A 25,225-nucleotide genomic window follows, 5' to 3' on the forward strand; every position below is an offset into this window, starting at 1 on the left:
TAGAGATGGATCATAACATTGTTGGAATTGCATAAAATTTGACACAAAAAGTGATAAAGTATGATATATCCATAGCCTAGAATATTATATATATATATACACACACACACACACATATATATGCTTTTTCGAATAATAATACAGAAAAAACGTTTAATTGTGGGCAAATGTTCATGACATATACTTAGTGAATGAAACAGGTGATAGGACTTCCCTGGTAGTCCAGTGGTTAAGAATCTGCCTTGCAATGCAGGGGACTTGGGTTCAATCCCTAGTCAGGGAACTAGGAATCCCACCTGCTGCTGAGCAACTAAGCCTGAGTGTGTATCACAACTAGGCCACTACTAGGGAGTCCATTCACGGCAATGAAAATTCTGGCATGATGCAATGAAGATCTTGGGTGCCACAGTGAAGATCCAATACAATCAAATAAATAAAACAGGTGACAAATAGGTACACTAAGATCCTATTTTTGTTGGAGAGTGGGCTTGTTGAGAGAAAGAGATAAAACCCAGAAAGAGGGCTTCTCTGGGGGTCTAATTATTAAGAAAGTGAAAGTGAAGTCGCTCAGTCGTGTCCGACTCTTTGTGACCCCATGGACTGTAGCCTACCAGGCTCCTCCATCCATGGGATTTTCCAGGCAAGAGTACTGGAGTGGGGTGCCATTTCCTTCTCCAGGGGGTCTTCCTGACCCAGGGATCGAACCCTGGTCTCCCGCATTGTAGATAGGCACTTTATCATCTGAGCTACCAGGGAAGTTATTAAGAACCATCTGCTAATGCAGGGAGCATAGGTTCGATCCCTGGTCCAGGAAGATCCCACATGCCTTGGAGCAGCTAAGCCTGTGAGCCGAAACTACTGAGCCTGAGTGTTCCAACTACTAACTTGAAGCCAAAAATAAATTTGTTTAAAAAAAGGATGATCATACCAAGTGAGGAGTAGGAGGCTCTATTAATATTTTAATAAATATTTTTTCTGTGTTTTCTAATTAAGATTTTTTTTTTTTTTTAATTATGCTGGGTCTCTGTTGTTGGCGAATGGGCTTTCTCTAGTTTCCTCGAGCGAGGGCTACTCATTGCAGTGGCTTCTCTTCTTGTGCAGCTCGGGCTCACCAGCACTCCGGCTCAGTTGCCCTGAGGCATGTGGAATCTTCCCAGACCAGGGATCAGACCAGCGTCCTCTCCATTGGCACGTGGATTTTTCAACCACTCTGCTACCAGGGAAGCCCCTTTCAAGTCCTTTAATTTTAGTCATTCTGGTGCAAGTGGAGTGATATTTTACTGTGGTTTAATTTTTTTTCCTCCTAATGCCTACTTTACATACATAATTCTTATTCACCATTTGGATATTTTTGTGTGTATGTGAATCGCCTGTTCAATCTTTTTTCTCTCTTTTCTCTCTCTGTCTTTTTGTTTGTTTGTTTTGGTTTGGAGGCGTTCTTTACATATTTTGAATACAAGTTTCTTATCAAATATATGGGCTTCCCAGGTGGCTCAGTGGTAAGGAATCGGCCTGTGATGTAGACGCAGGAGACCTGGGTTCGATCCCTGGGTTGGGAAGATCCCCTGGAGAAGGGAAAGGCTACCCACTCCAGTATTCTGGCCTGGAGAATTCCATGGACTGTATGGTCCATGGGGTCGCGAAGGACAGGACTGAGCGACTTTCACTTTCACTAAACTCAACGAGCTAAATGACCTTGTACCCCGTGACAAGGGCAGTTCTACTCCCAGTACAAGTGAATACTTATTCCCACCTCCCCCCCAAAAAATGGTTTGTAATGCCTTTATTAATAATAGCCCAAACTGGAAATGATAGATAAATAAATTATGGAATATACTTAAAACAGGCTACTTATATAGCAATGAAAAGGAACAAACTACAACTGTATATAACAATATGGATGAACTGCACAGACATAACATGGAGCAAAGCAAGTCACAAGCAAAGAGCACATGCTGTATAAATTCATTCAACTGAAATTTGAATATGGGCAGGAAAAAAGAGGACAAGTCAGAATAGAGGTTATCTTTGCTAGGGAGATCTAGATCTTCCTGGTGGCTCAGAAGGTAAAGCGTCTGCCTGCAATGCGGGAGACCTGGGTTCAATTCCTGGGTCGGGAAGATCTCCTGGAGAAGGAAACGGCAACCCACTCCAGCACTCTTGCCTGGAAAATCCCATGGACGGAGGAGCCTGATAGGCTACAGTCCATGGGGTCCCAAAGATTCGGACACGACTGAGGGACTTCACTTCCACTTTGCTAGGGAGATGGCATTGACTATTGATTGGAGGGAGCTCCAGGGAGTTTTCTGGAGTACTGGAATGTTTTATATCTTATTCTGGGTGGAGTTCACATGGGTGTGTAGATATGTAAAATTTATCAAGCCATACACTTAGAGTTTGTGCAGGTTCTATGGCCAGGGAGGGTAACAACAAGCAACCCATTAGCCAGACGGGCAAAAGAAATAAACACAGGAAGAAAAGGAATAGTGGCAAAGGTAAGATGGTCAAACCTACCTCATGAATATTAAGGTATTCTAATTAAAACAATGTGTACTGTTTTTTTACTGTCAGCATGGGAAACAAACTAAGTAATTTTTTTTTTTAGAAAACTTGTTGGCCACACCACAGGGCATGTAGGAATCTTAGTTTCCAAACAAGGACCAAAACCAAATCCCCTGCCATAGAAACTCAGAGTCTTAACTGCTGGCCTGCCAGGGAAGTCCTCTAAATTAAATAATTAAATTTAGAAGGTTGCTAGAATTGTGAAAAAACATACAACAAGCACTTAATGTATACAGATATAGAGATGTTAGAAGGAAATTTAACAGTAGTTACTAAAATTAAAAAGTCTCTCAGGCTTCCCTGGTGGCTCAGTGGTAAAGAATTCCCCTGCAGGGAAAACGGATTCAGTCCTTGATCCAGGAAGACCCCACAGAGTTCTAGAGCCTGTGAGTGGCAAGAAGAGAAAGCACTGCAATGAGAAGCCTGAGCACCGCGAAAAGGGAGTAGCCCCACTTGCTGCAACTGGGGACGGCCTGTGCACTGCAGTGAGGACCCATCAGTTCAGTTCAGTCGCTCAGTCGTGTCCGACTCTTTGCCAACTCCCGGAGCTTACTCAAACTCATGTCCACTGAGTCACTGATGCCATCCACCCATCTCATCCTCTCTCGTCCCCTTCTCCTCCTGCCTTCAATCTTTCCCAGCATCAGGGTCTTTTCCAATGAGTCAGTTCTGCGCATCAGGTGGCCAAAGTATTGGTGTTTCAGCTTCAGAATCAGTCCTTCCAATGAATATTCAGGACTCATTTCCTTTGGGATGGAATGGTTGGATCTCCTTGCAGTCCAAGGGACTCTCAAGAGTCTTCTCCAACACCACAGCCATAAATATTGAAAAAAAAAAAAGAAGAAGAAGAAGAAAATTCAATATAGCTTTTTGCCCAAGCTAATTAAGGGCTGGGATTCACAACCGAAGGGATGAATGGATAAACAAATGTGACCAGGCTCCTCTGTCCATGGGATTCTCCAGGCAAGAATACTGGAGTGGGTTGCTGTGCCCTCTTCCAGGGGATCTTCCCAACCCAGGGATCAAACCCAAACCTGTATTTAAGTCTCCTGCATTGGCAGGCAGGCTCTTTACCACCAGTGCCACCTGGGAAGCGTATATATATATATATATGTACTATTCAGCATTGAAAAGGAAGGAAATTTTGACACCTGCTGCAGCATAGGTGAAACTTGAGGGCATTATACTAAGTGAAATAAGCCTGTCACAAAAGGACAAATGCTATATGACTCTACTTATATGAGGTACCTAGAGTACTCAGGGTCATACATAGAGACAGAAGCTACAGTGATGGTTACCAAGAGCTGACGGGAGGGAGACATGGGGAGTTTGTTCAATGGGTGTGGAGTTTCAGTTTGGGAAGATGAGAAAAGTTCTGGAAATGGATGGTGGTGATGGCTTAACAACAATGTGAATATATTTAATGAACTGTACACTTAAAAATGGTTTAAATGGTGTATTTTATAGTACGTATATTTGGTGTAGTAAAAAGAAAAAAAAAAGTTGGACTTCACATTGCAACTGAGTAATGCACATACGTTAGGATAAGTTAAGCTGTTGCAACAGTTAGGCCTACAATAAATAGCTGAAACAAATTAGAAATTTATTTTTCTCTCCCTTAACAGATGAGAGCAGATATTCCCGGTTAGTGGGAGGATGAGATGGGTGGCTTCTACTCTAAGTAGTTCTTGGTGACCCAAATTAATGGGGACTCTGCCACCTGTAACTGGTTCCTGGCATGATGATTCTAGCCATCATCATTGCTATACATCTCACAAGAAGAGAAAAAGGGTATGGGAGAGATTTGTGGAGGATTTATGGGCCAGATCCGCTGGTCTGCGTCTTTGCAGACATTACTTGTGCTCACCTTCCATTGGAGATAGAACTGAGACCTGTATCACTGGAGGTTCAGTGGTTAAGACTCTGGGTTCCCAATGTAGTGGGCATGGGTTAATCCCTAGTTAGGTGAGATCTCAAATGCTACACCGATCAGCCAAAAAAAAAAAAAAGAATTTTGGTGGACAGTTCCTAAAAAGGAAAAAAAAAAAAAAATCCCTGGGGGAATATGCATATAAGAGTGGTTTTCTCTGGAGCTGAGATTGCAGCAGACATTTACTTTTTATATTTTGTAATTTTGAAGTGCTTGCATTTTTTATAATAAGCATGTGTTACTATTATAATCAGAAACTAAAAAGCAAATCCAGGGTGGAGAGAATAACAACAACAAAAAAAATTTGACTACGTAAAAGGTGAAACTACTTACTGATACATTCTTCATTAATAAAAATGGAAACCAATCTAAATTTCTTTCTTTCTTTTTTTTTTTTTTTTAGTTCTACTTGTTTATTGCTACCAACCCATCACCCTCCACCCTCATGCACACACGCTCAGTCATGGAACCCCATGGACTGCAGCCCTCCAGGCTCCTCTGTCCATGGACTTTTCCAGGCAAGAATACTGGAGTGGGTGGCCGTTACCTTCTCCACCAATCTAAATTTCCATCACAGGAGAATGGGGAGGTAAATGATGGTATAATCATATAATGGATTAGAGAGCAGGAAAATTTAATGAATAGTACCTACACACAACAATGTGGTGGAATCTTTAATGGAAAAAGTCACACAAGATTATCTGCTGTATCTATCATTTTCATTAAGCCACACTGATGTGCTAAAACCCCTATTTAAAATTTGTAGTTTGAAAATACTTTTTAAAAAAATAGGCAGGAGGGCATCATGAACCCCCAAAGAACATCATTCTGGGGCTTCCCTGGTGGCTCAGTGGTAAAGAATCCGCCTGCTGATGCAGGAGACGTGTGTTTGATCCCTGGTCAGGAAGAATCCCAGGTGCCTAGAAGCAAGTGGGCCCGTGTGTCCCAACTACTGAGGCTGTGCTCTAGGGCTAGGCAGCTGCGACTGCTGAAGCCTCTGGAGCGCAGGCTCTGCAGCAGGAGAAGCCCGTACACCCCAGCTAGAGAGCAACCCCACTCGGCACAGCCGGAGAGAAGCCCGGCAGCAGAGAAGACCCAGGACAGCCCCGACAAACAGAAACTAATAAAGTTCACAAGAACATTACTCTGACTCCACAATGATTCGTAGTTTGCCATATTTGTCTAATCCGTCTTTTTTCCTTGGTGCAGTATTTTGAGGCAAGTCCCACATATGTCATCTATTTCTACTTACTTTAGTAAGCATGTAGTCAATATATTCAGAGACATTTTCTTACATTGTAACAATGCCATGATGACATCAACAAGTTAGCAGTCATTCTTTGGTATTATTTCAGTCCGTGATCAATTGTCTCGTCATTTCCAAAAATGACTTTTAATAGCTGATTAATTTGAATTAGGATCTAAAAGGTTCAAGTGTTTACTTCTGGTTGTCTTGCCTCTAGGACTCCTAATCTGAGGTAGCTGCTCTCTCATTCTTTTTTTTTTTTTTAATTTTCATTGGAATATAGTTGATTTACAAACTTTTATCAGTTTCAGGTATACAGCAAAGTGAGTCAGTTATACTCCCCCCTGCCCCCCCTTTATTTCATGTTTTTGACTTGTTGCAGAAACTGAGTCAGCTGTTCCTGTCAGGTGTCCCAAATTCTGGATTTGTCTGTTGCTCCACTATGGTGACATTTCACTTACCCTTCTGTCACCTAAAGCTTCCCTGATAGCTCAGTTGGTCAAGAATCTGCCTTCAATACAGGAGACCCTGGTTCGATTCCGGCTGGGGAAGATCTGCTGGAGAAGGGATAGGCTACCTACTCCAGTACTCTTGGGCTTCACTTGTGGCTTAGCTGGTAAAGAATCTGCCTGCAATTCGGGAGACCTGGGTTAGATCCCTGAGCTGGGAAGATTCCCCTGGAGAAGGGAAAGGCTACTTAGTCCAGTATTCTGGCCTGGAGACTTCCATGGACTGTAGAGACCATGGGGTCAGAGTCAGACAGGACTGAGCAACTTTCACTTTCACTTTTCTATCACCTCTGTGCGTGTGTGTGTGTGTGCGTGTGTGTGTGCGTGTGCGTGTGAGTGTGTGTGTGTGTGTGTGTGCACTCAGTCATGTCTGACTCTTTGTGATCCCATGGACTATAGCCCACCAGGCTCCTCTGTCCATGGAATCTTCCAGGCAAGAACACTGGAGTCGAGGGGATCTTTCCGATCCTGGGATCAAAGGAGCATCTTTTGTGTCTTCACCACTGTGCAATCTGGGAAGGCCTTATCACCTATATCTCCTATAAATGAACTTTAGCCCTAGAGGCTTGGTAAAAGTCAGGCTTGACTTTTTTGAGGTTGGTGCTGTGAGCACCATGCTGCATTATATCTGGAAATGTGATGTTCAGGTAGGTTGTCCTGATTTCAGCAATGCAGAGATTTATCTGTGGTTTGGGTAAATCAGCCTGATCTGTCCATGGTAAAGTTTCCTATCATCACCTTATCTAATGCTTTTATACATTGATGACCATTGACAGTATCAATTATTTCACTAGAAATTGCAAAATGCTGTCTTTCTAATCCTATCTTTCCTTCCACATTTATTGGCTGAAATGCACAATCCTGAGTTTCTAATTTCATTATTCCTTCCATATGTATTTACAGGAAGTCTGCTGTAAATAACTTTCCCTCACCAACTGGAGGTATTTGGTTACCCCAAAATATAGTTCATACAGGAAAGGCAAGAGAGGACAAAAATCTTCATTGATATTGTCCACTGACATATCCTAAGTATTGGAATATTGTTTGGAATATATAGGACAGTCATATTTTTTAATTGAATGGGAATCCATATATTGGAATACGATGTGCATCTGAAAAGAATGAAGAAAATGTACATCTATCTGTATTGACATAATACTTACAAATAATGTTGAATGTAAAAAGCCAGAGATAGAACAATAGGTATAGGATGAGTCAATTTTTATAATATATATATATTTTCAATGTAGCAAAAATAGGATTAGTGGATGAATGTGATAAAACAAACAATAAAATGCTAATTGTCGAGTTTGGATAGTGATTATATGAATTTTCCCTGTTGAATCTATTTTTCATTATGAAAAGGTTCATCACAAAATGTTAGAAAAACATATGCATGTAAAAATCTGTATTTCTGAAGAGTGGGTTTGGGGGTAAGGATGAAACTTTTCAGGTTTATATACTTTATATAGAGCAAAACTTGTAAACTATCTTTTGACACAGTAATTCCACTTTTAGGAACATATCCTAATATAGTAATTCTAAATATTAAAAAAAGTAGAAAAAAATTTGATGTTGAAAATATTTTATAATACAAATGTGGAAATATCCTGCATGTCTAAGAATAGAATGATCACATTGTGGTATAGTAATTAGGTTCGTTATAAATGATAAAAATAATGCGGTAATATTGAAAGTGCTTATGGGGACTTCCCTGGCGGCCCAGGGCTTGACTCCGGGCTTCCACTGCAGTGAGGCGTGGGCTCCATCTCTGGTCAAGGAAATAAGACCCCACACACCCCACGGCAGCAGCCAAAACAAACGAACAAGCGAACAAACATGGTGGCACAAAATTTTACCAAAATGACCCCAGTGATTTTTTAAATGGTGTACATAAATCACACGGCACTATTATACGACTCCAAACTCCCATGCCTGGATAGGCATCCAAAAAATTGAGAACATAAGTCCGCAGAAAAACTTGTATACAGAAACAGAAAGTAAACTCAGGAGTACCAAGACCTGGCCGGTTGAGGGAAAGCAGGGCGTGATTATGCTAATGGGCGTAGGGTTTCTTTGGGGGATGATGAAAGTATTCTACATTTGATGGTGGTGATGGTTGTACAACTCTGCAAATATACTAAAAGCCATTGAACTGTACACTTTAAATGAATAAGTTGTATGGTATGTGAATTATATCTCAATAAAACTATTATAAAAAATTTTAATGATAACACATGAAAGTTGGAAGGAAAAAATGTGCTTGGGGTGGTAGGATTATGAGTGATTAAATTCTGCTTTCCTGTATGTTCCAGTTGTTATTCATATGTGTCATTTGTACAAGGAGATAAGCTGTTTTAAAAAGCACAAGATGTGGAGAAGGAAATGGCAACCCACTCCAGTATTCTCGCCTGGAGAATGCCATGGACGGAGGAGGGCTACAGTCCACGGGTCACAAAGAGTGGGACATGATTGAGCAAGAAAAAAAAAGCACAAGATGTACTTTTTCAGAGTGCTATTTAACTATAAATAATCAGTGTGACAACTATTCCTCTTGCTTATTTGCAGGTTGTAGGTTTTATGCTTATCATAATATATATATTTAAACCTTTATTTAATTTTTGGTCTAGCCTGTGCAAGGCTGTGGGATCTTATTTCCCTGACAGGGATGGAACTGGTGCTCCTTGCACTGGGAGTACAGAGTCTTAACCACTAGATCGCCAGAAAAGTACCTATGATAATATTTTTAATATTAATATATTTTCATAAATAGAACAGGTATCACATACCTATTTTTCATTTGAAAAGACCCTGATGCTGGGAATGATTGAAGGCAGGAGGACGACAGAGGATGAGATGGTTGGATGGCATCACCGACCCAATGGACAGGAGTTTGAGTAAACTCCGGGTAGTTGGGGATGGACAGGGAGGCCTGGCGGGCTGGAGTCCATGGGGTCGCAAAGAGGCGAACACGACTGAGCGACTGAACTCAACTGATACCTATTTTTCACTATGTACACACACACACACACACACACACACATACTTACTGCAGTTTAGTTAGGAGGCGGGAGCCAGGACTCCAGGCAGATGTGGGGATAGGGTGGGAAGGGCCGGACGAACCCAGGTCCCCTGTTTGTCCAGGATCAGGCCCCTCTCCTTACTATCCCTTCGGCTCTGAGCTCTGGACTCCCGGGCAGAGAGCCTCTTCCCGGTCCTGTCCCGCCCGCGCTTCGGTGGGGTCACCGTCCCCTCGCTCTGGCCGGTGGTTGGCGAAGGTGCCCCAGGCTCACTGGCCGGGTCACAGTTCCACCCGCAGGGGTCAGGGCCCCCCCACTGGAGTCACAGCCCCTCCCTCGGGAGGCGGGGGCTCACTAGCCACAGGCCGGGGTCGCAGTTTCCCACACGCGGTAGACTCAGAGCCTCGGGTCCTCGGGACGGGCCCTCCCCCGGCCCGGGGCCCCGTTTCCCGCCCGGGCAGCCCGGGTCCCGCCCCCCCCGGCGGCCGGCGGCCCCTCCTCCCGAGCCATGGTGTGGGGCCCCGGCGGCCCCGGCGAGTCCCCGGGGGCCGGGCCCGAGGTCGCGACGCTCGAGAGGCCCGCGCCGGCCGGGTCGTCCTCGCTGGGGGCCGCGGCCGCCTCGCCGCCCCTCTGGCCCGGCCCGCGGACGCCCGCCTCCTGCCCGGCGGTGGGCGGGTCGCCGCTGCGCCGCGCCGCCTGGGCCGGGATGGCGGCCGGCGCGTTGCTGGAGGCCGGCCTGGCCCGGGTGCTCTACTACCCGACGCTGCTCTACACGCTGTTCCGCGGGAAGATGCCGGGCCGGGCGCACCGCGACTGGTACCACCGCATCGACCCCACCGTGCTGCTGGGCGCGCTGCCGCTGCGGAGCATGACGCGCCGGGTGAGCCGGGCCGGGCCGCGGCGGGGCCTGCGAGCCCGGCGAGCACCGCCCGGGCCTCGGCCTCCCGCCGCTTTCTGAGCCCTCTCTTTGCCTTGGCAGCTGGTCCAGGACGAGAACGTGCGCGGGGTGATCACCATGAACGAGGAGTATGAGACGAGGTTCCTGTGCAACTCCTCCAAGGTGAGGCTCCGGGGGCCCGGCGCCCCGCCCGCCACCCCTCTACCACTCCGGAGTCTGGGCGAGCCCGGAGGGGGTTCCGGGGGAGGCTGTGCTGTAGGTGACCTTGCCCCAGACACAAGCGTCCCAGGCTTGGTTTTTTTTTTTTCTCTTTTTTGCCTCTGAGGAGCTGGTCCTGCGGCTAGAGGGGGGTAGAAACTAATTTGTGAATTAGAAATTGATGTGAAAGGTATTTCACAGTAGAGTTGCCCAACTTTGATTACTCCTTTTTGCACAGGTGTATTCTCGGTTTTGGTTACTCACATCAGTAACCAGAACTTGAAAGGCAACGTTTCTTTTTTGGCTACGCCTCGCAGCCTGTGGAATATTAGTTCCCCAATCAGGGATCAAACCTGCGACCCCAGCAGTTGGAAGAGCAGAGTCCTAACCATTGGGCCACGAGGGAAGTCCTGAAAGGCAACTTTTCTCTGCCTTCCTTTCATTCGAATATTCAACACTTAATGAGCACTAAGTATGGATCAGACACTGTTCAATATTCAAGATGAAGGCCCTATAAACTGTAAAAAAGAAAGCTACCCCCAATCCCTGATAACTGTTATCATGAAACTCTTTGTAAAAACTGCATAGAATTCATTTGGTTTTTATTTGAGGGAATTTCATTTATATGTTAGAGATGATAGTGGAACTCCAAAGGATGGTCATAAATGAAGTTCAAGCCTAAAACCTAGTTTTCATTAGATGTGAGTGGTTCTTTGGTGGAACTCTCCATGATGGTTATTAGGTGTTGCCCTGTCTTTCTAGTGTTTGACTTCTATTAGCACTGTACAATTATCTTCCCTGTTTACTGTACTGATAGAGTCTAATGAATATGCAGTTATTTCAAACCATAGATCTTTTTTGAAATCTAAAAAAATTAATTGTGACTCACATTTAAAATCTATTGATCAGTGATGGCATACATTTTTAAAGAATAAATAGCAGTTCCTTGGATTTCCCACAGAACCTCAGGAGTTATTAGCCAAAATGCATTGTTAGCCTCAGTGTGGTCGGTCCTGTGGAGCGAGCCACAGAAAGTGCTCGGTCTCTGGGTGTGAGGCATCGAGATCTGCTCTCTTATCTCACTAGCCTAGAGAAAAGAAATCTCCAAGGCAATGGTTCTGATATTTTAATACGGCTAAACAGTATCTAGTAGTAGTGGTGTTAGTCACTCAGTCACGCCCAACTCATTGCAATCCTGTGGACTATAGCCCACCGGGCTCCTCTGTCCATGGAGTTCTCCAGGCAAGAAGACTGGAGTGGTTTGCCGTTCCCTTCTCCAGGGCATTTTCCTGACTGGGGGATTGAACCCGGGTCTCCTGCATGGCCACTTGATGCGAAGAACTGACTCATTGGAAAAGACCTGATGCTGGGAAAGGTTGAAGGCGGGAGGAGAAGGGGCCACAGAGGGTGAGATGGTTGGACGGCATCACTGTCTCGATGGACATAAGTTTGGGAGTTGGTGATGGACAAGGAAGCCTGGCGTGCTGCAGACCATGGGGTCGCAGAGTTGGACACAACTGAGTGACTGAACTGAACTGACTGACTCCTGTTTTGCAGCAGATTCATTACCGTCTGAGCCCCAGGGAAGCCCCAGGGAAGCATTATCCAGCTGTCTGTTAAGACAGCACATTCCTAGGTACAACCCTCAGGAACTTTAAATCACGGCCTAAGAACGTGACTATGTAGCAGGCTCCCCAAGTGTTTGATGTAATTGATGTGTAAACACACACTGCCAGATTTTGCTGTTTTTGGTTAATTTCGTGAGCTGTGTAATATATTGACCTTCATTCAGAGTCATGTGTCTGATTTGCTAAAGAGATCAATGACAAAAAGTCTACCTGAAGTCTTAAGGCAAAAAATAAAAAAGTTGCCCCGTTTGCCAGAGGCCTTATTTCTTGTTGATTCTTTTCTTCCTTCTAAGCAGTAATATTGCACTAACAAAAGTAGGTGCGTTATTTTAAAATAACTCTTATTTTCTACCACATACCCCTCTCCAAAAAAGTGGTAAAAAAGAGAAGACTTATGGGCAGAGAAATAGAAGGCCTTGCAAAATGTAGTAGTCTAACCCTGCAGCTGGATCACTGCATAAGCGCCAAAGTCATGCAAAAAAACTTTACACAGCTTTTGTAGATGAATTTTATAGTTTGTGTTTTGTTGCTAAAGATTCAAATACAAAGAATGCTTTAAATCTTGGGCATAATTCTAACTCAGAAGCATTGCTATTGTTTGATGAAAGACCATGCAAGTCAGTCATTTTAAAGACATTTCTGAAAGAAGTTTCTTTTTAGGCAAGCACTATGCTGCATGTATTACCGTACACCATGAACCTTCCTTGTTGCTTTGCTGTCTCATGGGAGTCCCTCTTCCTGCCACTCACATCAGGCGCTTTTCATTTTCTTTTCTGTGCTGGCGGTCCTGGCCCCAGGAGTGGGAGGAAGCAGGAGTGGAGCAGTTGCGGCTCAGCACGGTAGACATGACAGGAGTCCCAACCCTGGCTAACCTCCAGAAAGGAGTCCAGTTCGCCATCAAGTACCACTCGCTAGGCCAGTCTGTCTACGTGCACTGTAAGGCTGGGCGCTCCAGGAGTGCCACCATGGTGGCTGCGTATCTCATTCAGGTAGGAAAGGGCTTTCTGGACTGGTGCCCCCCGCCCCCCCTTGTTTCTAAAAGCAATCTGATTTTTGTTTTACTTTACTACTTTTAAATTTTTATCTTTTGGTTGCACTGGGTCCTCGCTGCTGACTGCAGGCTTTCTCTAGTTGCTGTGCGTGGGGGGCTCCTCTTCATCGAGGCGCACACGTTTCTCACAGAGGTGGCCTCTTTTTTATTGCCGAGTACAGGCACTCTACTCTGTACGCTGTACTTGGGTTTCACAGGTGGCACTAGTGGTAAAGAACCCACCTGCCAGTGCAGGAGACATTAAGAGACCTGGGTTCGATCCCTGGGTCGGGAAGACCCCCTGGAGGAGGGCGTGGCAACCCACTCCAGTGTTCTTGCCTGGAGAATCCCATGGTCAGAGGAGCCTGGCGCGCTACAGTCCACGGGGCTGCAAAGAGTCGGACACGGCTGAGCGACTTGGCACGCACGGGCACCAGGGCCCAGGGGCCTCAGTAGTTGGAGCTCCCGGGCTCCCGAGCGCAGGCTCAATAGCTGTGGCTCTTGGGCTTAGCTGCTCTGCGTCATGTGGAATCTTCCCGAACTAGGGATCAGGCCCATGTCCCCAGCATTGTCGGGTGGGTTCTTAAACCACTGTACCCCCAAGGAAGTCCCTCTCTTTGGTTTTATTTTGGCTGTGCTGGGTCTACGTTGTAGCTCGTGAGCTTCTCTTGTTGCAGGGTGGGCTTAGTTGCCCTGCAGCATGTGGGATCTTAGTTCCCCAACTGGGAGCACATCCACATTGCCTACATTGGAAGGTGGACTCTTTACCACTGGGCCACCAGGGAGTGGACTGGTCCCCTATACAGCAGATCTCCAATCTACTGGCAGACCTTGCTAGAAGGAGCCGCGTTCCTAATTTTAGGCCTTTGGGAGGTGGAAAACACCTGAAATTTGCAGACAGGCTGCAACCTGCCACCTGTGTGACCTTAGGCAAAAGTGGGTTACCCTCTCCAATGCTCAATTTCCTCAAACTAAATGTGTTACAAAACTCAAAAAGAACTATGTCAAACACTGACCTAGAGCAGGCACTCAAAAAACGGAATTGCAAAGGATGTTAATACAAGCAAAAAGGCTAGAAACATTTGTTATAAACGGTATGTCAGGAAATATAATGCTGTAGGTAACAGTGCTGATCACAGCTCCTTTAGGACTCACATTTTGTTAAGTATTTCAGAGTATAGTCCTGGTTATTCGTTTCTAGAAACAGTGGCTCCAACACAATTTTGCCTATCAATTTGATGATTGGCAGCGGGGATGCTTTTAAAAACATTTAGAAGCCAGCACTCTCTAGTCCATCATTTCCTGTTACACACCCTCAGCTCATTTTTGTTACCTGTGAGGCCCCTGAAGAATACTGACCAAGTAATTTAAACAGTTTTTAAGGTAAAAGGAAATGTAAAGATAAACGGCCTGGCCTTGTGTTACTGTGGCCTGGTGAATATATGATTTAACAACACTAAAGCTTTGATCATTAGGAGTCTATTTTGCTGGAAACTGGGTGTCAGGAGATATTTTGGGCCAAGTGAGAATTGAACCAGCAGACTAAAAGTCTACTTTCTTCGTTCTGTTGAGTTCTAAACAAATAAGTATCTTGAGGACACGAAGATAGCCCTCCTCGAAAAATTTTAAAAGTACTCTTTTCTAGCCACAGTGACAAGTTATGACATCAATTGTGTACTTTTTCAGGAAACTCTTGTAACCAACAGCCTAGCTCAGAGAGGGTATCTAGTAGGCCTAGGCCTGCATGAATTTAGGACCTCAGCTTCTTGTGTTCAACCTATTTTTCCAGGGTTTGGCAGAACAAGAAATTAGGTAGAAAGACTGATTTGTGTCCCCCTCAACCCACCAGCCTGCTGCACAGAACTGTGGGACTGGCTGACTGAGGGGGCTAAAGTGTTCTCTCACTTATAATATGTGGGTCATGGTTTTTGTTTTTAAAGAAATACTGAGAGCCCTTGAGCACCGGTTATCAGGTCAAGGACCCCTTAACACCTGCTCCTTCCTTTCTCTGACTTCCCAACCCTGCGCTTCAGATGTACCACTGGACTCCAGAGGAGGCCGTAAGAGCCATCACCAAGATCCGGTCCCACGTCTACATCAGGCCTGGCCAGCTAGAAGTTCTCAAAGAGTTCCACAAGGTGACCACCGCAGGGGCAGCCAAGAACGAGATCCATCGCACACCACTGACATGACACAGGGGGTCAGGAAGAATGCAAACCAGTGCTGCTCCTGCAGAATGAAAACGCTTAACAGGACCAGAGGGGCACAAGCCCAGACTTGACCGAACAGAAAGGGGCCAAGTGGTGGTCAGGTTTGCTCCCTTGTCTTGTTTCATGTTGTCTGGCTGGCCTTAGTGTGGCTTCTGTTCACAGGGCATGGGGAAATGGGGCCGGGCTGAGGGTTTATAAGATCAAAGAAATCTGTCGTCCACCTGATGTTGTGCCTAGTATTTAGCCCCGAAACTCAAAGACGTTTAACACTAGGAGAAGGGCAGAGAAATATCCAGCCCCGGCTCTTTCCCACTGTCCGAATCCTAATCCACTGGCCTTATGTGGCTGTCCTCGCGTTTGGAGCAGTCATCCTGTACGTAGCAAAGGAAGCATGGGATTCAATCAGTATTGCGAATTAGAAGTGTGTGGGTATGTAGTCAGTTCCCCTTAGGAAGTCACCCCTTTAGAATTCAAAACACACACATATCCCTTCAAAAACTTTTATTTGTATGAACAGTTCCTAGCTCTTGATTTATCTTAGAGCTTTTAAAAGAGTAGTGACCTTATATATTTGAGTTTGAAAAGTTTCTGCTATTAACCAGAAATAATCCTTTCTACTTCTTTCTGGCTTACTCCTTGGAATTAGCCAAAAATAAAACCAAAGTGTACATTTTCTGACGGAGAGATGAAAAAGAATAGACGGACATCCTGAATTCTAGGGTAGCCTCTTGCTGGTGAAGGACACCTTCGGTTTAGTCCATTTTTTCCAAGCAACACCTGAAGGAGAACTCTAACACCTAATTCTTTGTGGGAAAATGACCAACAAGCCACTTTGCAGGCTACAGAAAAAACGGAGACCGGACATCTTTCCTTCTGTCCCGGGATCGGGGTGCTTCTATTAACATTGATCAGGTAGAGAGGGGAGGCTGTGCCTAAGGTTGGAGAAGAGGCTGGCTCTAAGCGATCTGTAGTGAGTGAGGCTCAAGATTACAAGGGGGTGGCGAACAGGCTGGCCTACTCTCAGTTCTAGCAGCCAGCTGAGCAGCATTAGTCTAAAAAGCCCCAGATAGAACACTCTTTTAGGAGTTCAGGGAAGGGCTGAGTCGCTATCAGAAAGTAACATAATACCCGAGTTGGGGGGGGCCTTGGGGGACTTTTTGGGTTTGGATAGGGAGGTGCTGGAGGGAGGGAGGGCAAATGCCAGCTGCTCCTGCCCTCAACAGCCTTAGGCCAACACGAACTGCAAATTGGTCAGCAGCACCTTAATGCCTCTGGTGACAGTTACAGCCGAAGTGGCAGGGTCAAGCTTGTAGGTGTTGGCGTCTCCCTTTTTATACCGGTCCCGGAAAACATAGATGCTCCCGTTACAGCTGGCGATCTTCCAGAGGGACGGGGCAGAGCTCCAGGCCTCGGGAAGGCAAAGCCGGGTGAAGCTGTCTAGCAGGGGGTTGTAGCACACCAGGGAGTCCCCCTCAGCCACGATGAACACCAGGTCCTTATGCACGGCCGCGTGCATGCGGCCCGCAAAGGGCAGCACGTAGGGCTTCACGTGGCACTTGTCCATCTCTGTGTCAAAGCACTGGATGAGTCGGGACGGTTTGGTGAAGAAGTCCAGGTCATTCTCCTCCCCCCCCAGTAAGTAGATGATCCCGTTGAGGTTGGCACCAGCGGCCCCTGACACCGCCACCTCTAGCTGGGTTGTCTCAGTCCAGACATTATCACCCACCCGATAATAGATCACTGCGTTGGAGAGGGTGTCCTGCAGTGTCTTGCCACCCAGTGAATATATGGCGTCCTTCCCAGGCACAGACACCAGGGTGTGCTGGAGGCGGTCTCGGGGCAAAGGGGCACACCACTCCCAGTCCACGGTGGCATTGTTGCACTTCCACATGCGCCGTGGAATGGACCCCCCCACCACGTACAGGTCCCCGCCGTGCTTGCAGGCTGCTGTGATCTGGTGGCACAGGCTGTTCTGGCCACTCACGCTGATGGAGTCGTCTTCCGCACAGTGCAAGGACACAGCCAACGAGTGCGTGCGAGAGGACTCCTTCCCGATCAGGTAGATGTGCACGTTCTCCCCAATCTCCTTAGGTCATAAACGGTACCTGTCAGCTCGAGGCCAAAGGCGCAGCTGAGACGCACACCCTGGCGTCTCGCTCTGACCCACTCCCTTCTAGTTACTGTGTGTCACCCCGACTCTCCTCTGATCACCGTCGTTCAGGTACCTTATGCTGGGACAGAAAACCTGTCACACTCATCCTTCCAGCTTTGTTTGTAACTATGATGAGTTGGTGCTTTGGTCATTAATGCAATGATGAAAGCAGTTCTCTCAAGGAGCTTTGGAGCCCAGAGGCTGCTGGCTTCTAGGCTCACATACATGTCCTCCACCCCAGCTCTTATCCGCTTTAAGCCAGAGACTTACTTGCCAGCCATCAAAGAGGGCAAGCTGACAGATAGCTGGAATGCATCTATAGTATGGTGTCCCAACCCTAAAGAAATCTGCCTTACCTTCAAGCTAGTCCTGAGTGACTCTGAAAAAGCCTCTCTTTCTTCTTTATTAAAATTAATCCAGGCTTCTATTGCCTCTGTTGGGTTCTGGGAACATGGAACTCCATCTGCAAGTCAGAGGAAAGGTATGGTCAATGGCAGTCTGAGGATCCACAAGGGAAATTTAGAGTCAGTTGCTTTAAAAATGTGAATCTCTTTGTTAGACTACCACCATGTATATATATATGTATGTGTGTGTATGAGAAATTAACCTAAAATTGCCCTTTTTTTCCCCTTAATCAAAATGGATGACTTGATATTCTCCTATTTGCCATGGAAGCAATGTACTAGGCTATAAAGCTCACATTTGAAGTACAGTTATCTCTCACTTGCAGGGTTAGCATTGTTACCTAAAAGTTGGCCAGTCACTTGAGAAGCTTCTTATTTAGATGTCTGACTCTTTACAACACTATGGACTGGAGTCTGCCAGGCTCCTCTGTCCACGGGGTTTTCCAGGCAGGAATATTGGAGTGGGTTGCCATGTCCTACTCCAGGGGATCTTCCCAGCCCAGGGATCAAACCCATGTCTCTTGTGTCTCCTGCATTGGTAGGTGGATTTGTTTTTTTACCACTGTGCCACCTGGGAAGCCCCTATCTTGACTCACTGTCAATTTACTCAGGTAACCAGTCCCACAAATACATGCGAAGTATAGAATGGGTGAGAACACTTATGCACAAGAGAGGTTAGAATATAAATGCAGGTAGCTCCTCACTACCTTTTGTGGCTAAAGGGCAGCTTTAAAAAAAAAAAAATTAGATATTTGCATATAATGTGAAATGCTGCTTTAGTTTCCTAATCTCTTCCTCTGGAAGGGCCTCTGTCTCTGACATTAACTACTAAATGTCAACTCAATCTCTCTCTCAGAAGGTATCTAAGTAAATTCTTATCAAGAATAATAATGGAAACTAACACCAGGAGCCTGAGGGTACCCTTGTCCTAAACGAGAACTTTCAGCGGCCGTCACACACGCTTGCAGCTGGGTATGGTGTTCCCCTTCTCTCTGCTTACCCGAGATGATATCAGTGAGTAGATGGTGGGGCAAGTGAAGAAATTCCTCTGTGCTCTGCAGCTGGGCCAGGTGGGCCTTGGCACAGTGCTTGGCAGCGGTGTAGAGCTCCGGATCACTGTGTCGGTCTGCCAGCCACATCACCTGCAGGCAGTTGCCCACCTGCACTGTGCGGGCCAGAAACCGAGAACATTCCTCAAAGAGAGCCGTCAGCTGATACATGTCTGACACCTCGTAAATCTCCTGCAGCTCCTCTGCGCGGAGCTTCACGGTCCCGTGGTAGATATAATCGACCAGGAGCTGGAAGACAGACTCGCTGACATCCTGCAGAACAATCACCCGGTTGTGGGCCTCCTTCAGGTTGGAAGTGAACATGGACCGGAAGAAGCAGCTCTGAGCCGAGAGGACCAATCGGTGGAGCTGAAACTCCCGGCCTTCCACGGAGATGGTGACATCAGCAAAGAGCTCTTCCTCCAAACACAGTTTCATGATGCCCTGAGCCACACGGCCTGAGTGTGACCTATCTTTGAAAGTGTAGTTCACAAAGTAGTTCTCATCCATGGATGCTCCAGGTTCCTCTGGTGATTCCATGGTGGTAGCCAACTTCTCTCTCTGCCAGCTGTCTGTAAAACACCACCACCTTGAGTAACTGAAGGAAGCCACAGTCTATGAATCTAACTGTCCAATTCAGGGAGAAAGAAGGGAAAAGGGAGGAGGGCACAGTCGACCCAGATTAGCCTTAGTCCTGGCCCTGCTAATGACAACTCTGATGATCTCCTTGAACCAAAGCTGGGCTCATTCGCTCACAGTGACATCACATACCTAATAAAATCAAGATTTCCTACGCGAGGGATTTCCTTGAGAAAACATGGAAAACTCCTTTTCCATGATGTAACAAAAGGCTTGGTATTTAGGTCAACATATGAGAGCAAGGGACTGGAGGAAGCCTGTGATTTTAAAAAGCCCAACCAAATAACCTCTGGACGTAAAACTTTTGGAGGCTCCGGGCAGCAGAACCCGACAAGAAGACCCCTACGTCCTTGCAGCCAGGCTCCTCTTCCCTGGCGCAGGGAATCCAGACCTTACAATATGAGATTCAGCCTGTGACATCTCTCAGCTCCCCATCTGCTCTTTTCTGAGCCTCTCCCTGGCACTTCCCTGCTCGCCCTAATGACTCCCCAAGACTTCGTCCCAGAACGCGAGACGGAGCTCGATCCGTCTCCGGCAAGGGGCCAGAGGCGGCCCATCGCCATGTGCAGTGTCCCCTCTCCACCTGGAGTCGCCCGGGAAACGGTCGCCAGGGAAACCGTTCCTGTCTTTCCCCTCCCCCTAGCCTGGCCCGCCGGCCCTCAGCAAAAGCTTAGCTCGGGGAGCGGGGGAGGGGTGTGGAATGTGGAACCCAGACCTCTCGTCCCTTCTTCTCCTCTCATCCGACTGGCTCTTTAGGATCTTTGCCTTCTCTCCAGCCTCTGTCACACCAAGCTAGGGCCACATTCGCCTCACGGTCTCCCCACCTGCCGGCTTCGCTTTCTCACCTGCCTTCCCTCCTTTCATTCCGAAGCCCGGAACCTGGAACCTCTGCTTCTGGCCCCGCGACCGCCCGGAAGAAGGTCCAATGCACACTTCCGCTTCCGGTCCGTGCCCTTGGGGGCTCCGTGTCCTACTGGCCAGGCCTCGGCTACCTTGTGTACAGCCGGTAAACATGGCGGCGGCGGCGGCTCGGAGCTGTTGGCAGAGGCTCGTGGGGTCCGCGGCGCCGGCCAGAGGTGACCAGTGGGCAGCCGGCTGAGGCCCGGGGCAGGAGCGGCGATGCGCCCAGCGGAGGGAGCCCCTCAGGCCCCATCCTGCGCCTCAGTGTCTCTGTCTTCCCATGCAGTGGCCGGGAGACCGTCGGTGCTGTTGCTGCCGGTGAGGCGGGAAAGCGCTGCGGCCGACACGCGCCGTGAGTATGTGCGAGACCGGCCCTTCTCGGGACTGCAGGCGGGGCCGCGTTCATTCCCTTTGTCAAATGTTTGCTTTGCCCTCGTCCTGGCCTGTCTTTCTCTGCGTCCTCCCGGCAAGCCTCTGCTTGTCCTTGGAGAGCACTGCACGCGTCCTCCTTGTGTCCTTGGGCTTGTTACGGCCCTGTTGCCGCTTGTCCATTTCTCTCTCTCTCTCTGATTAAACTGTAAGCTCTTTAAAATGAGAAGCATAGACTCTGGGCCTCTGAGCCCTATTATAATAGTAGCTCCCGTTAATTGAGTGCTTATTGTATGCCAGGCACCTCGCTAAGCGATTAATGAATGATCGTAGTTCCCACAACAAGCTTACGAGGTAGATAGTATTATGCTCTTCTACAGTAGAGTAGGAAACAGTTCAGAGAGGTTGACCAGGATCACAGCACTAGTAAGTGATAAAGCAAGGCTTGCCTGCTGCCAAAGGCGGAGAAAACAATTACTCTGCAGCCTATGGTTTGTAGTTGCTCCAGTGATTTAGTGTTACACGAATGAGCGTGTGGAGATAAGTTCCAGTCAACATAAGCCACCTGAGAATCAGGAGACCTGATATTTCCCCCTTTCTGGGCCTCAGTTTCCTGGTCTGTGCCAAAAAAAAAAAAAAAAAAAAGTTTCAACTACATAATCTGTGAAGACTTTTCAGCCCTGAAGTTCTTAGTTTGAGAACCTACTATGAGCCAGATGTTAAGGAGAATCGGAGAATCATAAAAGTCCTAGTTCTCACACTTAAAAGAGCTCCTGGTGTGGTAAGAGAACTGAGACCCATGCTGCTTTAGCAGAGTTGCAGGCATTGAGAAGGAAGAACCATGGAGTAGTTTTGAGAAGAAGCAAACACCCCAGTTGTAATAATAGGTGAGTCTTTGTGGATCATGTAGGTAGCATCTCCCCAATGTCTTCATCACTTCTGTTCCGTGGAAGAGGAACTTTCTATCTCCACCTTTCTCAGGATTCTGCAGGGAGTCCTGACTGGGGAACAGCATGCCTCACAAGCTCAAGAGATTAAGCAGGCCTCAGTCTGCAGGGCTGATTGCTGCCTTCTACTTTCCTTTTCAAAATATGCCTTCTCTTTCCAGCCACTGTCAGACCACGGAATGATGTGGCCCACAAGCAGCTCTCAGCTTTTGGAGAGTATGTGGCTGAAATCCTGCCCAAGTATGTCCAGCAAGTTCAGGTAATATTCACTACTGGTGTTTGGATTTAGATCAAGAAAGAGCCGTGTTCTCAGGGCATGTGGGAGTGGGCAGCCTGGAATCAAAGCACAGACTCCTCCATCCCAGCTTGGTCTTCTCTCTCTGCCGTAAACCCAGAGATTCCAGTTGAAGTTACCTGCTCCGTCTTAGCTTTGTCCCCTCTCCTCTCCTGTTCTGTGTCGCCAGGTGTCCTGCTTCAATGAGTTAGAGATCTGCATCCATCCTGATGGGGTCATCCCAGTGCTGACTTTCCTCAGGGATCACAGCAACGCACAGTTCAAATCCTTGGCTGACTTGACCGCGGTGGACATCCCCACGCGGCAGAACCGTTTTGAGGTCAGTCAGGAGATTGAGGTTTGGAGCGTGAAGGAGGGCAAAGGGACAGAACAGTTTCAGGGTGACAGCTGCCTGTGGGAACCGTGGCCGCCTTAGTTTCAGTTCAGGTCAAACAAATACAGCACAGCAGTTAACGCGGGGTCTCTGAATCAGGGAGACCTTGAGTTTTAGTTGTAGCTTTGCCATTAATAAGCCGTGTGACTTCAAACATTTTGTTTGGTCTTTCCAAGCTTTAGTTTTTCTTATGTGCAAAATAAGTATCTTTAAAAAGTGTGAAACACCCTACCTCACAGGGTGGTTGTGAGTATTCATGGAGATAGTTTAGGTAGGTTGCTAGCACGCAGTACGTTCTCAGTACATTTAGCTATTGTTGTTTACTCGTCACCTACTCTTTTTGCCAGATCCTGGGATCGAGAGAGAAGTAACACCCAATACCTGCCCTCCAGAAGTCCCCCACACTCTAGTGAGGGAGGACACAGAACAGTTTACTGTTGCGGGAGGCAATGGCACCCCACTCCAGTATTCTTGCCTGGGAAGTCCCATGGACAGAGGAGCCTGGGGAGCTGCAGTCCATGGGGTCTCGAGAGTTAGACACGACTGAGGGACTAAACCACCACCACAGAGCAGATACAGTGACTGTTAGTTACACTCAAGAAAAGCCTATAAAAACAAAGCAGATTCAACATATTGCTATATGTATTTTTTAAAGTTTACTCTAATCACATAATTCATGGGATGTTGTAAGAACACAGGAGGGGCACTTAGCCCAGTCTAGAAGGCTTTTATGAAGGGAGAGAGAAAGTTTGTGCTGACTCTTGATGAATAATTAGGAAACCAGGTATTAGTCCCATGGGGAGTGGGGTGTCGGGGAGGAGGAGTTGGGAGACATCCAGTAGTGTGAGCAAAGATAAGCATGCTGACAGGCTGAGCTATAGTGTTGCTTAGGCATTTGCAAGTAGTTGTGAGTATAAGGCAGGTTCACAGGATGGAACTTTATCCCCTCATGGTCCCACTCAAGGACTTCTGTCCCAGACCCCTCAGCCTGTGGTCATCTTGGTCCTCGGCTCCCTCCATTCTCCCTAGATTGTTTACAACCTGCTCTCTCTGCGCTTCAACTCTCGGATCCGTGTGAAGACCTATACAGATGAGCTAACGCCCATTGAGTCTTGTGTGTCTGTGTACAAGGCAGCCAACTGGTATGAGAGGGAGGTGAGTCTCTGCATGTGGTGGACCCTGCACCTGGGCCAGAGTTGCAAAACGCATTGGATTCAGTGGACGCAGTGCCGCGCCTCACCCCTGTGATAGCCAGTTGCCTCTTTTTTCTAGATCTGGGACATGTTTGGAGTCTTCTTTGCTAACCACCCTGATCTAAGAAGAATCCTGACAGACTATGGCTTTGAGGGACATCCTTTCCGGAAAGACTTCCCGCTGTCTGGCTATGTTGAGGTAGGAGCCTTGGAAGTAGGCCGCAGGCTTGAAGGGGAGGGACTGGTAGGGATGCTGGGCAGCAATTATGGGCAGTGGATCGTGGTGGGTTAAGAGCATCAATACTGCATTCTATCCGAGCTCCACTCTGACACAGTTTTCTTACATGCAAAATGGGAACAAGAGTAGTACTTAACAACAGTAGATTTGTAGTAAACTAATCGGTGTATGTTTAAAACTGGTGTATTGTAAATGCTCAGCTGTTGTCACCCATTATTTTAATGGTTTTAATGGTCATTTTAATGACCGAGGCAGATTTGAGGACAGTTTGTCACCAAGATCTGAAAGTGGAGTGTCTCTTCACCCTGCTTAGATCTCTTGAGAAGGCAAGACACTGAATGTTCAGCCCTCAGATTTCAGTGCTTCACTCACCGCTGCCTTCTGTGGCAGGTCACCAGCAGGAAGCTGGGTTACTGTATACATACCTCCGTGGTTTTGTAGCAAAGTAACTTTTTAGAAATGTTGAGATAGTGGCAGTCCAGCCCTTTGTCTTCAGTACCCAGATCTCTTCTGTTTTCTTAATACTTAGCATGGTCCCATTTGTAGCAGCTGATTGTCCTCACCTTATCCAACTGCTGATTTTCCAGGAACAAGAAAAGTCGTGCCAAGTCTACCACCTTGCATCTTGGCAGTGATAATGCCAAGGCCCCCAGGCCTGAACTTGAGTGCTTGTCAGCTTAGGTTTATTCTTTTCAGCCACTGACTTGCTCCCTCAGCCTGGGCAAAGGCTTACCATCAACTTATAGGGTGTGTGGAGGGAATTCCCTGGCTGTCCAGTGGTTAGGATTCCATGCTTTCACTGCCATACGCCCAGGTTTGATCCCTAGTCGGAGAACGAAGGTCCCACCAAAAGGAGTATGTGGATAGGTGGGCAAGGTCAGTTCTAGTGGAAGAGGAGCTCAGAGCACAGGATGTGGGGTAATGGGCTGGGAAGCCTGCCTGGGTGATGGCAGAGCTTGAGGTAGAGGCCATTTTAGACGGTGGTTGGGTTGGGACCTAATGGGTAACACAGATAAGGATGGAGACTAAAAGAGCCTGGGACAGGAGTCAAGGACGGAGGAGTGAAGGGGCTGAGGATAGGTTTGGGAAAGTGGGCCTTTCGTGGCTGTAACAGGCTTTCCTCAGTGCTCAAGCTTGCCTTTTTCTTCTCCAGTTACGCTATGACGATGAGGTGAAGCGGGTGGTGGCTGAGCCGGTGGAGTTGGCTCAAGAGTTCCGCAAGTTTGATCTGAACAGCCCGTGGGAGGCTTTCCCTGCCTATCGCCAGCCCCCCGAGAGTCTCAAGCTTGAAGCCGGAGACAAGAAACCTGAAGCCAAGTAGTTTCAGGGAAGGCATGTGTATCCTAGAAAGCGCCTTACCTATAATTGAGTGTCCCTGTAAATAAAATCCTACTGACTCACCACTTTCTGCATGCTTACCATAAGTAGAAGTGAA

General features: G+C 47.2%; 3 protein-coding genes across 5 annotated transcripts; 2 read left to right on the forward strand and 1 right to left on the reverse strand.

Annotated features, from left to right (window-relative positions):
* Positions 1-9,674: 9,674 nt before the first annotated feature.
* On the forward strand, positions 9,675-15,904 carry PTPMT1 (protein tyrosine phosphatase mitochondrial 1). The gene is made up of 4 exons (XM_040259272.1): positions 9,675-10,147; positions 10,247-10,327; positions 12,789-12,980; positions 15,055-15,904. The coding sequence occupies exons 1-4, from the start codon at positions 9,776-9,778 to the stop codon at positions 15,211-15,213; spliced, it is 804 nt and encodes a 267-aa protein (XP_040115206.1). The 5' UTR covers positions 9,675-9,775; the 3' UTR covers positions 15,214-15,904.
* Positions 15,718-20,905, reverse strand: KBTBD4 (kelch repeat and BTB domain containing 4). 3 transcript variants are annotated; one of them, XM_040259267.1, is made up of 4 exons: positions 20,321-20,905; positions 18,788-19,408; positions 17,740-17,846; positions 15,718-17,317 (listed from the first exon to the last, which is right to left on the reverse strand). In XM_040259267.1, exons 1-4 carry the CDS (start codon positions 20,487-20,489, stop codon positions 16,457-16,459), a joined length of 1,758 nt encoding a protein of 585 aa, XP_040115201.1. In that variant the 5' UTR covers positions 20,490-20,905; the 3' UTR covers positions 15,718-16,456. The 3 variants fall into 3 exon arrangements, with proteins under 3 accessions (XP_040115201.1, XP_040115202.1, XP_040115204.1); XM_040259268.1 differs by having other exon boundaries at positions 20,355-20,414; XM_040259270.1 differs by having other exon boundaries at positions 20,191-20,356.
* NDUFS3 (NADH:ubiquinone oxidoreductase core subunit S3) lies at positions 20,407-25,193 on the forward strand. Its single transcript, XM_040259271.1, has 7 exons — positions 20,407-20,551; positions 20,662-20,727; positions 21,853-21,950; positions 22,156-22,305; positions 23,389-23,514; positions 23,632-23,751; positions 24,944-25,193. The coding sequence occupies exons 1-7, from the start codon at positions 20,488-20,490 to the stop codon at positions 25,109-25,111; spliced, it is 792 nt and encodes a 263-aa protein (XP_040115205.1). The 5' UTR covers positions 20,407-20,487; the 3' UTR covers positions 25,112-25,193.
* The last annotated feature ends 32 nt before the right edge of the window (positions 25,194-25,225 follow it).

This window comes from Oryx dammah, unplaced genomic scaffold, assembly GCF_014754425.2.
Source record: "Oryx dammah isolate SB20612 unplaced genomic scaffold, SCBI_Odam_1.1 HiC_scaffold_17, whole genome shotgun sequence".
In the NCBI taxonomy this organism is placed as follows: domain Eukaryota; kingdom Metazoa; phylum Chordata; class Mammalia; order Artiodactyla; family Bovidae; genus Oryx; species Oryx dammah.

Coding starts and splice junctions, on each gene's coding strand:
- PTPMT1 (XM_040259272.1), top strand. CDS start 9,776: ATGGTGTGGGGCCCCGGCGGCCCCGGCGAGTCCCCGGGGGCCGGGCCC. Junction 10,148..10,246: donor TGCGGAGCATGACGCGCCGG/GTGAGCCGGGCC, acceptor TTGCCTTGGCAG/CTGGTCCAGGACGAGAACGT. Junction 10,328..12,788: donor TCCTGTGCAACTCCTCCAAG/GTGAGGCTCCGG, acceptor TCCTGGCCCCAG/GAGTGGGAGGAAGCAGGAGT.
- NDUFS3 (XM_040259271.1), top strand. CDS start 20,488: ATGGCGGCGGCGGCGGCTCGGAGCTGTTGGCAGAGGCTCGTGGGGTCC. Junction 20,728..21,852: donor CGCTGCGGCCGACACGCGCC/GTGAGTATGTGC, acceptor TTCTCTTTCCAG/CCACTGTCAGACCACGGAAT. Junction 23,515..23,631: donor CCAACTGGTATGAGAGGGAG/GTGAGTCTCTGC, acceptor TCTTTTTTCTAG/ATCTGGGACATGTTTGGAGT.
- KBTBD4 (XM_040259267.1), bottom strand. CDS start 20,489: ATGTTTACCGGCTGTACACAAGGTAGCCGAGGCCTGGCCAGTAGGACA. Junction 19,409..20,320: donor AATGAAAGGAGGGAAGGCAG/GTGAGAAAGCGA, acceptor GGTGTTTTACAG/ACAGCTGGCAGAGAGAGAAG. Junction 17,847..18,787: donor ACTCACTGATATCATCTCGG/GTAAGCAGAGAG, acceptor TCTGACTTGCAG/ATGGAGTTCCATGTTCCCAG.